General features: G+C 41.3%; 1 protein-coding gene across 1 annotated transcript in view; it reads right to left on the bottom strand.

Moving 5' to 3' along the window:
• The window catches only part of LOC114662906 (major facilitator superfamily domain-containing protein 12-like), a 120,522-nt gene that overhangs the window by 35,832 nt on the left and 70,670 nt on the right, over positions 1–14,020 (bottom strand). Inside the window, exon 6 of the mRNA XM_028816637.2 lies at positions 838–930. Within this exon, the coding sequence (XP_028672470.1) occupies positions 838–930 (93 nt within the window). The remainder of the gene's footprint in view (positions 1–837; positions 931–14,020) is intronic.

Raw genomic sequence — 14,020 nt, 5'->3', positions numbered from 1 at the left:
AGACGTTGTCCTGGGGTCTTTTGTGACCTCTCGGATGAGTCGTCTCTGCGCTCTTGGGGTAATTTTGGTCGGCCGGCCACTCCTGGGAAGGTTCACCACTGTTCCATGTTTTTGCCATTTGTGGATAATGGCTCTCACTGTGGTTCGCTGGAGTCCCAAAGCTTTAGAAATGGCTTTATAACCTTTACCAGACTGATAGATCTCAATTACTTCTGTTCTCATTTGTTCCTGAATTTCTTTGGATCTTGGCATGATGTCTAGCTTTTGAGGTGCTTTTGGTCTACTTCTGTGTGTCAGGCAGCTCCTATTTAAGTGATTTCTTGATTGAAACAGGTGTGGCAGTAATCAGGCCTGGGGGTGGCTACGGAAATTGAACTCAGGTGTGATACACCACAGTTAGGTTATTTTTTAACAAGGGGGCAATTACTTTTTCACACAGGGCCATGTAGGTTTGGATTTTTTTTTCTCCCTAAATAATAAAAACCACCATTTACAAACTGCATTTTGTGTTTACTTGTGTTATATTTGACTAATGGTTAAATGTGTTTGATGATCAGAAACATTTTGTGTGACAAACATGCAAAAGAATAAGAAATCAGGAAGGGGGCAAATAGTTTTTCACACCACTGTATCTAAATATCAGGTTGGGACATTTGTTTATGTGGAAAAAAAAAGGTCTGGGAGTTGAACTTTTTTTTTGTATGTATTTAGCACTTTAAAAAGTTCTCAAAACTGAAAAACCATAATGTATGGTATCATGCTTAAAAGTGTTCATGGGATGTGGGGCAAGAATCATTTTGTTAGCCTAACATCAACGTTTCTGAGGATAATACTCACATTTCTGCCAATCAGCTTGTTCACTGGCTTCATGACCAGGGAAGAGAAAAAGCCACTAAGGTACATCACCAGAGGGATGGTGGCAATGTAATTCTGCCAAGAAAGAAAACTTGAATGAGTTATCTGCAACAGCTAGCATGTTAAATCTGTCATGAGAACACATCAGGTGAGAGATGAGACCATTCAGACCATCAGCATTGCTTGGTTATCTCATGGCTGTGTTTTTACCTTGTAAGAGCTGAACTGGAATCTTGGTCCAATGTGCACCTAGCATGTGTCTGAGTCTCATATCCTTCTGAGCTTTATGCTTATTCACTACTAGCAAAATACCTGCGCTTCGCAGCGGCGAAGTACTGCCTTAAAATTGTTATTAAGAAGAAAAGTAAACATTTTTAAACAGAGGGAAAATATACAAATAATTATTTGTTAAGGATCTCTTTGTATACCACGTTGTCAGTTCGGCCCTCCGGTTGTAATATGACCAAGCTGTGCGCTGAGCTTACTCTTGAGCATGCAACGTACAGTTGGCCATGTGAAAAGCAATCTCGCCTCAAATCAATGTCAGCCTTTTGTAGGGTTTGTCCCTGAGACTTATTGTCATTGCAAAGCAGAGCCTTACTGGAAATTGAAGGCGTTTGAATTGGAATGGGAGATCAGAGGGTATAATGGGGATGCGAGGAATAAAAACTCTCTCCCATGAGCCACCGCCAGTAAAAACAGTTGCCTCAATTAGGTGCTTTTGCAGACATGTGACCTGAAGTCTCGTGCCGTTAAAGTTTCGGTGGCTGTACGCAAATCCACAACCAGCTTTTTTAAGCCAAACCTGTTGTTTTCGTTTGAGCCGCTTTTTATTATTGGGATCGTACCTAGAAACAGAAGCTCTATTAACTTCTGGATTTGCGTGTGAATATTTAGCGGCAGCGTCTCTATGAACTTGTGGATTTTTCTGCAAGTATTTGGCGGCAGCGTCACGAAGTTGTTTCCGTCTAGCTGCATTAGAAAATGTACCACGACATCTGACATGCCTCCTTTTTACTGTTTTCTCACAGCTTGGATTGCTACTGTCATAATCGGTTTGAGTTTCATGGTTTGTTTCAATTACGTTAGTATGTGCAGGTCTTGTTGTGTTGAAGTAACATTCGGCATCTGTCAAGCGTTGTAAGCATACAACCGGTTTCATCGATAACTTCGCATCCAGCTTTTGAGAGTTGAAACATTCATAAACATCAAATTGTCCACTACTCAAATCATCACCTGTGAATCTAAGATGTTTAAGAGGCATTGCCGGTTCTCCAAAGGTGTAAAATTGTCAGGCAGCCAACTACGTGGGAGGCCGGGGGACGCAGGACGCAACCCCGCCTCACAGGTCGACCGAGCTGCAGGCTATGGACGTCTATATGTACGGAAGTAGGATTCAGTTATGACCGTTACGCGTAGAATTTCAAAATGAAACCTGCTTAACTTTTGTAAGTAAGCTGTAAGGAATGAGCCTGACAAATTTCAGCCTTCTACCTACACGAGAAGTTGGAGAATTAGTGATAAGTGAGTCAGTGAGTGAGGGCTTTGCCTTTTATTAGTATAGATGATGATAAATGCATTTCCTGTTATTTTATATAACCCCTTAAGAGAAAATGTTATATTTTATCGCATAACCATTCTTCTATAGTACTAAGTTTCCTGTTTTTCATAAAAAATTAGACCATTGTTCTATAAACCATGTGAAACAGGAAGAAATGTGGCGAAACTCGCACATCTCCTAAAAAAAGAATAAAAATAATACATTTAAAAAGTCGCGTACATCCTAAACTAACAGGACTATCAATCAAATTGTGGCCATTTAAGGTATCAACATTTGCCATGTCCCGTTAGCAGCTAGGTGTAACTAATCATGTTAAAAGTTTTCTGATTATGTAATGAATTCCTTTTTTTGAGTAGTGACCTGATCAACGAATTGTATCAATATAGTGCAGAGGACACTTTTTTCTTTGTAAAAACACTATTATGACAAGTTTTTGCCTCTTGCGAGATTTAGATAAAGAATAATGATCGACACTTTCTGCCTGCCTGTGTTTTATTTCTTAAATCGAGGCATTCAAGTTCTGGGGGGGTAGGGTGTCTGTATTTAAAATTTTCTTCCACAATCCTAATCTCACTCCCAGATGCTGTCACTGTACTATCAGCCTTAACTTTATACCCAAATCATTCATGGTGAACACCATCCTAATGCCTGCATGTCTTTGAAATGAAGGAGTAAACTCGAATACCTGGAGAAATAATAATAATTTGACCCCATACTGCACCCCCCCTCCCAAAAAAACTGTGCTCAGTCTAAATGTTTTACGTGTGTTCCACCAGACACAGGATTGCACTGACAAGCCCTTGGTCTTAAGCATCATACCCCAAGATTTGAAACAGCAGTGGTGATGATTCAGAGTAACGTACTAATAATAACAATAATAATAATACATTTTATTTATATAGCGCCTTTCCCATGCTCAAGGCACTTACAGAATATAAGAAAGAATGGCAGGGTATACAATATATAGCATTGCACAAACCAGATAAATAAATAAAGAAGATTACGACTGTGAATTCAGAAAAGAAAGAAAAAAACAGACAACATAATTGATGGTCTCTCTCTCACACACACACACACACACACACACACACAGGTTACATGAGCATCTTGACAGAGAAGTAAACTGAAAGAAGGGTAATAAAGTCAAGTAGAGCTAAAAGCCTTCCTGAACAGATGAGTTTTGAGTTGTTTTTTAAAAGAATTCCTGGAGTCAGTTGACCTGATTAATTTCGGTACTAGGGCAGTGATGGCGAACCTTTTAGAGACCGAGTGCCCAAACTGCAACCCAAAGCCCACTTATTTATCGCAAAGTGCCAACACAGCAATTTAACCTGAATACTGAGGTCTTAGCTTAGAAAAAACAACTCATACATTAACATCTTTTGTCTTAAAAGAAAAACACAACAACAGAGCTTTCAATGATACAAACAACTTTTTATTGAAAGGTAAAAGTTTGCATTTGGCGTGCTTTTGAATAATTAATGTGATTTTTGCTGTTGTATGCATGCTGACAATTTGTCTAACCTTGGCTCATACTTTGTAAGTTTGACAGCAACATATGCAGCACTCCGGTCATCTGTGAGTCTGTTTTGGCATCAGATTTGATGTAATTCAAAGCTGAAAACAGCTGCTCACAAGCATAAGATGATCCAAACAAAGTAAGGAAAGCAATCCCAAGTGCTTTCATTGACTTAAAATTATTTGGCAGAGAATTCCACACTTTAAGGATTTCATTTTCAGAACAAAGTGTGCTGTCCTTTTTCATCCCTTCTATCTTCTCAAGTGTTTGACGCAGGTCTTCCCCATTAACCTCCATTCCCGTTGTCTCTCTCTTCTTTTTCCCCCTTTCCATCCACCTCGTGCTTCTTGTGATGGATGGCCGGCTAAATATTCCGGCCCACACCTCCAGGCCGCCAGGTGGAGCCCTCCCAACAGCATGGAGGTTCCCCGAATTCCAGCAGGGCCTTATGGACCTTGTAGTTTGTATACACAGCCCTGCTGGATACCTTGGGGACCACCGGGAGTCGCTGTAGGGAGGCTGTCGGACTCTTACGTGCCCTATAACCCGGAAGTGCGTCATGATCACATGACAAGAAGAAACGACGTGCTTCCGGGTTGAAGAAACAAGACTTTTACCCTGACCCGGAAGTAATGAGAACTTGTGGATTGTGGGACAGGAACACCTCCGGGTTGGGGAATATAAAAGGACTCTGGGAAAGCCCAGACGTTGAGCTGAGTTGGGAGGCAGGGTGGCTAAGCGTCTGGGAGTAGAGGATTGAGTATTGTTTATTGTATTGATTATTGATTGGTTATTTAGTATAGTGGAGTGGTGGTGCTTTGTGCACTTTATTATTATAATAAATATTCATCTTTGGATTTTACCTGGTGTCTGACGTGTGGTCTGAGGGTTAAAGGGGCCATGGAGACCTTAAACTGTCACATTCTATTATATATTACGGGGATCAGGTGTGACGATTAGCAGCTCTTGGCAACAATTACTGATGCGGATGACTCCTAATCTGTGCACTCATGCGAGGACTGCCCACATCACGAAGCTCTCGTGAACCGCTCTGGCCACACTACCACACCCCCCCCTCTAAGCCACGAGTGTGGCGATTATCTATTAAAACTGGCCTTTTCAATTTTGAGTTGTGGACCCGCTATACCACATTCTCTCCAAACTAGCTCCTCTCCAACCCCACCACGGGAATCACCTTCGCCACAGACTCAACAGGCTGCCATCCGTGCCGCATCCTCACGCTGCATGTGAGCCGCCCTCCTTACCCCAGACAGGGGAGGGAGGAAGCGATCCCATTGGGCTGCTGGGCAGAGGAGCGGGTGATGCGAGAAATGTCCACAGGCGCGTGTGGAGAGATGGAGGGGAGCAGCCCGGCCCCACATCCCTCTGGCTTTCTAGTAACGAATTTTGTGCTGGGGTGATGGCGCGCACGCCCACAGAGAGGACTCTGAGTGTCCCCTCTGGCACATGTGCCATAGGTTCGCCACCACTGTGCTAGGAGTTAGTTGTCCTGCTGAGGCAGGACAGACTGATGGAATCGCTGCACACTTGTCAAGGGTGCTGCAGGTGACCTTATCTGACACAGCAATGCAAACACATCAGTAAGTAATAACCGTAACAAGTATGCATCTGTGAGTGATAGTTTTGACCTCCTTAAGCATCAAATGAAGATAAACTGTAGGTGAAGACACCAAAACATTTCAGAAGAAAGCAGATGGAGAAACTCATAGCATAAAAAGAGAAAGCCAAGGGAGATGGTGAATTCACTGTCCAGAGAAATGTGTTAAAATTTAATCGTAATATACAGTACTTTTACACAAGCCTATCTACTAGTACTGTATATATTATTTATAACCTTGCAATGTCTAATCAACACTTACAAAGCTAAAGAGAAGAACAGGTGGAGTGGTGGGAAGGTTTCCGGTTCGAATCCCGTAAATGCCAATAGGGACTCTACTCTGTTGGGCCCTTAACCTGCAATTGCTGAGTGCTTTGAATAATGAGAAAAGTGCTATATAAATGCAAAGAATTATTAACAGGCAAAGTACAGTACATGGATAATGTACATGCAAATTACTTTACATTACACAAATGCAGAAATTTGTATTTGGCCTTTGCCCTAAACAAATATTTGAAAGTGCAACTATATTACATATTGCAACACGTCTCAAGGTATTTCAGGGTGTGTTGCATCTCTCTTACCACCGAGTTGCCAAATGTTCTACAAAGGTTTCCAAAAATGATGCAACATATGACTGCCGAAGTGAGAAATGACTTATGGCGGGTCAGCAAATTACCTCTGATTAAATTTAACTAATAGTAATGGCTAGACTATATTAAAGATAAATAGGTTTAGGCATCTTTTAGCCAATATGTGCTCAGTGCTGTGAAAATGTACTTGCCCCCTTTACTAATATCCTCTGTTTTTGCATCTTTTACACAATCAATGGAGGCTGGGACTTTAGACAAAATGCAGCACCAGGGAAAGGAAACATAAGTCATTCTATAAATCGATACTTTCTTTATTCAAGGAACAAAGTTATCCACCACCACTGTCACCTGTGTGAAAGAGTCAATGTCCTTATAGTTTCAGTACTTAGTTGCAGCACCTGTCTAAATGCTGAATCAGGTTTAGCTGAGATCACTTAACTTTGGTCAGCTCTTTGCCATTACCTTTCAGGTGCTGGCTAACGTTATTACTTAAATGTTTAAAGTAGCAATTTACAAATGGGGTTGTGTGTTTACACTCTGGTTCCTCCTCAAGTAATATTGCATTTTGTCTAAAACTCTGAAGCCACTTACTAGGACAAATGTACACAAATCGAGGATATCAGTAAGGGGTAAACACTTTTTCACAGCATTGTATGCATGTATGAAACAAACCAATTCCAAAAGCTATACAATACACTGTAGTAATATCATCCTACTCAGATCATCCTATTCAGAAATGCACGGTCATTCTTGTCCAGTGTATATGTGAGTGAAGAGCACCTTATTTTGATTTTTTTTATTTTAACTCCAACATTCCTCAATGTGATGATTGCTCTGAGGATGTTGATGGAGAAGTAGAGAGAAGGCCAGAAGGAGCTGCATTGCGTCTTTGTGGACCTGAGAAAGCATATGACAGGGTGACTGAGAGGAGCTGTGGTACTGTATGAGGAAGTCGGGAGTGGCAGAGAAGTACGTAAGAGTTGTACAGGATATGTACGAGGGAAGTGTGACCGTGGTGAGGTCTGCGGTGGGAGTGATGGAGGTGGGATGACATCAGGGATCGGCTCTGAGCCCTTTCTTATTTGCAATGGTGATGGACAGGTTGACAGACGAGATTAGACAGGAGTCCCCGTGGACTGTGATGTTTGCTGACAACACTGTGATCTGTAGCGAGAGTAGGGAGCAGGGTGAGGAGATCCTGGAGAGGTGGAGATATGCTCTAGAAAAGGAGAGGAATGAAGGTCAGTAGAAACAAGACAGAATACATGTGTGTGAATGAGAGGGAGGTCAGTGGAATGGTGAGGATGAAGGTAGTAGAGTTGGTGAAGGTGGATGAGTTTAAATACTTGGGATCAACAGTAAAGAGTAATGGGGATTGTGGAAGAGAAGTGAAGTGGAGAGTGCAGGCAGAGTGGAATGGGTGGAGAAGAGTGTCAGGAGTGATTTGTGACAGACAGGTATCAGCAAGAGTGAAAGGGAAGGTCTACAGGACGGTGAGTGAGACCAGGTATGTTATATGGGCTGGAGATGGTGGCACAGGAGACAAAGCTGGAGGTGGCAGAGTTAAAGATGCTAAGATTTGCATTGGGTGTGACGAGTATGGACAGGATTAGAAATGAGGACATTAGAAGGTCAGCTCAGGTTGGACGATTGAGAGACAAATTCAGAGAGGCGAGATTGCATTGGTTTGGACATGTGCAGAGGAGAGATGAGTATATTGGGAGAAAGGTACGAAGGATAGAGCTGCCAGGCAAGAGAAAAAGAGGAAGGCCTAAGAGGAGGTTTATGGATGTGGTGAGAGAGGACATGCAGGTGATGGGTTTAACAGAACAAGATGGCAAGGACAGGAAGATATGGAAGAAGATGATCTGCTGTGGCGACTCCTAACTGGAGCAGCCGAAAGAAGAAGAAGAAGAAAAGAAGATTCCTCAAAATATTACCACACAGTGTGCCTCTTTTCTCATGTACCTTGAATTTTTTATAATGGTGATCACTAGGTTTAAAGTGTGCCATAAAAGTTAGTGATTATTTTTTTTTAACATAGCGTACACTAACTACTTCTAGACAATTTTCTTTTCTATTGCCTGTCTCTTGGGTTCCTCCTGAAACGCTTTACTGGCTCCATTTATTACCTTGAACTTCAAATTTATTGCAAGACAATATAGTAGCTAGGAAAACAAACAACAATGCAATGTACAATGTACGACATTGTAATACTACAGTTGCAAACAATACAATAGGGCAATAAATACACAAAACAATATGAAAATACAAAGAAATGTACACCTGCCCTGTACAACTCTTTAAAAGTAAACTTGATTTAGGTTGCAAGACTGCAGCGACTGAAGATCTGTGATGAATCAAAAGTTCTTATAGACCAGAGGGAGTACAAAAGGAAGCTATAGTACATGCCGACTGCCCCCCCTCCCTGAGTAACCAGTAATGATTTACACGGATGGCTACCCGGATGAATCTGAACTTTTACTGGACAAGTGTGTTGGTTTTCACGTTCGCTAGCTAAGCGGAGGTAAGACATGCCCTGAAGCTGGCGTGTGAGTGAGGAGGTTTCCACCCTCCTCCCCTCGGCCTGCTGCATGTCTCATGGATTCACACAAATAAATTGCTCCTGCAAGCAAGCAATGAGAGAAGGCACAAAATCAACCAGAATGGTCAAGCAAATTATAGAAAAAAACCCGATCTAAATCCATTAAGTAGTTCTCTTGTTCGCTAGCTAAGTGGAAGTAAGGAACTCCCGAGGCTGGCACGTGCATGAGAGGGCTCCCCTCAGCCCGTTGCATGTCTCTTGGATTCGCACAAATAAATCTGTACCACAAGTGAACTATGATATATAGTGCAATGGCAGAAGTTGCAAAATCAACTGGGATGTTTAAGCAAATTAAAGAAAAATACCCAATCTACATCCATTAAGTAGTTCTCTCGTGAAAAGTGGACAGACAGATGATGGATATTATATATATTTTATTGTAAAGCACATTGGCTACAGCATTACTGAGGTTGTTTTAAATGTGCTCTATAAAGAAATTGACAGTAAATCAGATTTTTCAGTCTAGCTGCTTTCTTGAATTCGTATCACATGTCTCCAATTGCGCTATCAGTCATTCAGCCAATTTAAATAGAGAAAAGTAATCTCTCTTGTTTAGATAGATAGATAGATACTTTGTTTAGTATCATCGTGTGTCCCACACTAAAAATGGACCAGAGAAACAAAAAGAAGAAGTGGTCTGAGAAGATCAGAAAGAAAATTATAGACAAGCATGTTAAGGACAAAGCCTAGAAGACCATCTCCAAACAGCTTGATGTTTTTGTGTTGACAAATGTCAATGTTGTTGAAGGTCCATGGGACTGCGGCCAACCTCCCTGGATGCAGCCGCAAGACGACAATCAACCGTAGAAGGACAGGAGGACAGTGAGAATGGCAGACTAAAAGCCAAGAACAACTTCCAAAGACAGGGGTGCGGAAATCCAACGCCCGACTCGTCCAACACGGGTAAATTGACCGTCGGACAAGCGTGTTTTTCTGTTTCAGTTGTCCGCGGACAAGTGCAATTTTCCGGAGAAAAAATATATGTGCTGTGCAGGGCACATTTTACCACTACTTTCACATTTTAAACATTTGGGTACGTACTTTGTGCGGAAACAGTCTACTTAGGCATGTTCATGATGTCTCAAATTGGTCTTCAATATTGTTTACAAAATGACGGCTGATTTTTCAAAGGGGAAGCACTCTTACGGTCTTACATAAGTATTTTACCCTAATACTTACACGCTTGGAGATGCGGTCATTTTTTTCATGCCGACATTACGATGTAATCTGATGATTTTTCATTATAATCAATAAACTTTTATATATTACCAGTAACGGCGTACTGCACGATAACATGCAGTGAATAAATACACTTGACTTGAGCATTCATAGTTTTCATCCTCTTTCTCTGTACGTTTAGCATACGTTTGCTCAGAGGTTGATGTGCTTGTTGCTTCCTGAGCAGCCCTTCTTTTCTCCACCCTAACGGCCCGCTGCTTCTGTTATTTCGTATGCATCTTTTCGCGTTAAAACTGATTAAGTTAGTTTTTGTGTTGCAATTACTTAGTACGTTTTCTTTAATTTTTCACTTAAACTGGCACTTAAGTCTTCAATCTGCCTCAAGAATGATTAGCGAAGGTGGTGGGGAATGAGAACGGCTCCCATACGCATGTGCCGCCCTGCTGCGCACTGCCGAGAGTTGATTCAACAATAAAATAAAAATAAAGAGTAATACAAATCATCACCCCGAAAGCGGATAGTAGACGTCACATAGTATACTGTATGTGTACCAAATTTCAAGTCAAAAGGTGAAATGGTTTGCGAGCTACAGGTGATTTAAAATCCTGGACAGACAAACAGCCAGCCACGGTAGCGTATTATAGAAGAAGATTGATAAAATTCATTGTTTCTACATAAAAATGCAGTCATTTTACTTACAATACAATTGTTTTCACCACATAAAGCTTGTTAGGCAGTTAATCTTTCCTGAAATTTGCGATTTCGTGTAGGTTGTGATATATCGAGGAGTTAAGAAATTTATTGCGTAACAACATCAATTTTGATGAGCTGTCAATAGATCGTTTTTGATTAGCGAATATTTCATATAAAACAAGTTGGTTTCGCGCTGTCAGTTTATTAAAAATAAAGAAGAAAACATTCTAACGGTTTCCAAAGGTTATGAAATATCTATAAAAATCTTCACTGTAACTGTAATATGTGAAACAGAACTAGAGTAGCTATAATGAAGGCATTGTTTATTAGTGAGTTAAAATGATAAGGGAATCTTTTATAAAATGTTCTAGAGCAAGGTGGCAAAATACTGATCCCTGAAAGAACTTTTTTCAGTTTTAAAATGGAAGGCAGTTTTGGTATCAATAAAAGAGATCAGAAAAAATAAACTATTTTTCACTTTTATTTGTTTATGGACAAGTAAATTGGGAGGCACGGTGGCGCAGTGGGTAGCACTGCTGCCTCGCAGTTAGAAGACCTGGGTTTGCTTCCCGGGTCCTCCCTGCGTGGAGTTTGCATGTTCTCCCCGTGTCTGCGTGGGTTTCCTCCGGGCGCTCTGGTTTCCTCCCACAGTCCAAAGACGTGCAGGTTAGGTGGATTGGCGATTCTAAATTGGGCCTAGTGTGTGCTTGGTGTGTGGGTGTGTTTGTGTGTGTCCTGCGGTGGGTTGGCACCCTGCCCGGGATTGGTTCCTGCCTTGTGCCCTGTGTTGGCTGGGATTGGCTCCAGCAGACCCCCGTGACCCTGTGTTCGGATTCAGTGGGTTGGAAAGTGGATGGATGGATGGACAAGTGAATTTAACTGGCGGACAAGTGGATTTTTTAAGTTTACTTGTCCGTGGACAAGTAGAAAAAAATTTGATTTCCACACCCCTGAAAGAGATACAAGTTGAACTCTAATCAGTGTCTGATTGCACCATCCGTCGCTTTTTGAGTGACAGTGGGCTCAATGGATGTCAACTTAGGAGGATTTGTTGACAGAAAAACATAAAAAAAAAAAGCTAACTGGAATCTGCTAAAATGCATCTTGACAAGCCAAAATGCTCCTGGGAAAAAGCCCCTTGGACAGATGAGACAAAAATGGAGCTTTTTGGCAAGTCACTTCAGCTTTATGTCCACAGATGAAAAAAATGACCTTTTCTAAGAAAAAAAACCCAGACATGGAAGTGAAGCATGGAGGAGACTCAGTTACTATATGTTTGGAGACTGCTTTGCTGTGTCTCGCACAGGGTGCCTTGAGTCTTTGCAGGGAACAATGAAATCTCAAGACTATCAAGATATTCTGGAGCCAAACATATTGCTCAGTGTTAGAAAGCTCTGTCTCAGTTGTAGGTCATGGATCCTTCAACAGGATAAGGAGCCAAAACACACAGCTGAAAGCATCCTAGAATGGCTAAGAATAAAATTACTGGACTGTTCTAAAGTGGCCTTCAATGAGCCTTGACTTGAATCCCATTGAACATTAATGGAAAGAATTGAAACATACCGTCTGGAGAAGATCCCTTCATACCTTACACAGCTGGAACAGTTTGCTCAGGACAAGAGGGCCAAACGACCTGTGGACAGGTGCAGAAGTCTCACTGAGAGCCCCACGTATGCAGGGGTATGTTGTGCCACAAAACATGAGATTAAGTGTGCCATCATTTTTGTCCATGTCATTTTCATTTGTGTTATTATTTGAAATATTCTGTTGAATCAAAACTCGAAAGCAAAATCTTCTTTTTGTTAAATATGGGATAAACAAAGATGGGCACCAATTACTTCTGTCATTTGCAAGTTATTTCAGAGACAATTGTGGGTTGTTATCTATTCGCGGAGGGGTGTCAACAAATTAGCCAAGTTCCAGGCAAACAGTCCTTTAGCCTATTTGAACATAACAGTTTTTTGTTTTGAATAAGTAGACAATGCCAAACCACACCTTTATTGAGCAAGGATAATTGCAATGTCAAATCTATAAAACTATACCAGCACTGAATGAGACAGGTTAAACTTTAAGCTGGCGGAGGAAACAAAAAACACATACATTGAGCTAAGTAAGGAGTGTGAACAATAGGACTACGAAGAAACACAAGGGATTCCACCATTTATTTTGACAGGGATTTCATTTATAACCAGGGGAATATGACAAGTTGGTGTCTCCTAAAATTTGCAACCATTTATTAGGGTCCAGACTGACAAAGGCACCCAAGCCAGCCAATCAACCTCCATCTGATATATCACTACATTCCAATCATTGATTAATCCAATCAGGTTAGTGTCATTAGCACTTTGAGCTACTTTTTGTATGAAAATGTGCTATATAAATAAATGCTGTTGTTGTTGTATTCGTGTTTTACAGACAGCTTAGTCATTGGTGTTGAGGGAGAAAAGGAAAAGAAGCAGAACCCATCCCTGAGGGGATCCAGTGCTCAGGGCCAGGGAGTCTGAAGAATGTGACACCCAAGTTCACTGTCTGACATCCGTTTCTCAGAAAATCAGATTCCTAGAGGCATGTAGCACAGTCTAAGTTCATACTGAGGAGGTTGCTGCAAAAAAGAGTTGGCATAATTGTATTGTAATAAGCATAAGTTTAATATGTCACCGTGCTCTGTGCAAATATATTTCATACATCTGCCTTTTTCGACTTACATGCACAGTTGACACAGAGCCAGATTTAGCACAGGGGTTCACCATATATAACTGCTAGGTAAGCATTATAATAGAATACAAGACAGATAGACACAACTGGGAGACGGGCAGTCAGACTGAGGACCACTGTATACTATTTTTGTCTGTCAAAGTCAGCATGAATCTGTATCCTTTTTGCCTTGTTTGGAATGGCATGATTCACCTAAGTGAGGCCCTACACGTGAAGAAAGAGTATAAAGCTTTGGAACATTACCTGGCACACCTTTGAAGCTGACGGATGGATGGGAAATAACGCCATCCGATCCTGAAAATCCTTCCACTGCAACGGTGAAAATGGCAGACTCTACACATCGTGCCCCCAATCCTGAACTGGGTTTTGTCACTGGCATCCTTTGTCTGTTTTGCAGTGTAAGTCGTCATTAAACAAAGCTATTTCTGCTATGTGATTTCTTACCGCCGTATCACTAAGGGAGGGATATCGCCTTTTTATATTATATCTATATAGTTTTCAGGTTATGCAACACACCACAATTACAAAAGAACTCGTTCCAAGGGAGCTAACGCCCCTTGCTTGATACACGTATTTAATGTCAAACTAAAATCCACATAAAGAAACCTGACATAAGTACAGGGGAGAGTAAATGCTTTATCCCTTGACTAAGGCTGGGTGGGTTGAGTTACTTTGCATGCCA

Source organism: Erpetoichthys calabaricus, chromosome 12 (genome assembly GCF_900747795.2).
Source record: "Erpetoichthys calabaricus chromosome 12, fErpCal1.3, whole genome shotgun sequence".
Classification (NCBI taxonomy): domain Eukaryota; kingdom Metazoa; phylum Chordata; class Cladistia; order Polypteriformes; family Polypteridae; genus Erpetoichthys; species Erpetoichthys calabaricus.
The sequence above is the reverse complement of the archived record's forward strand: the minus strand, read 5'-3'. Positions and strand labels throughout refer to the sequence as shown.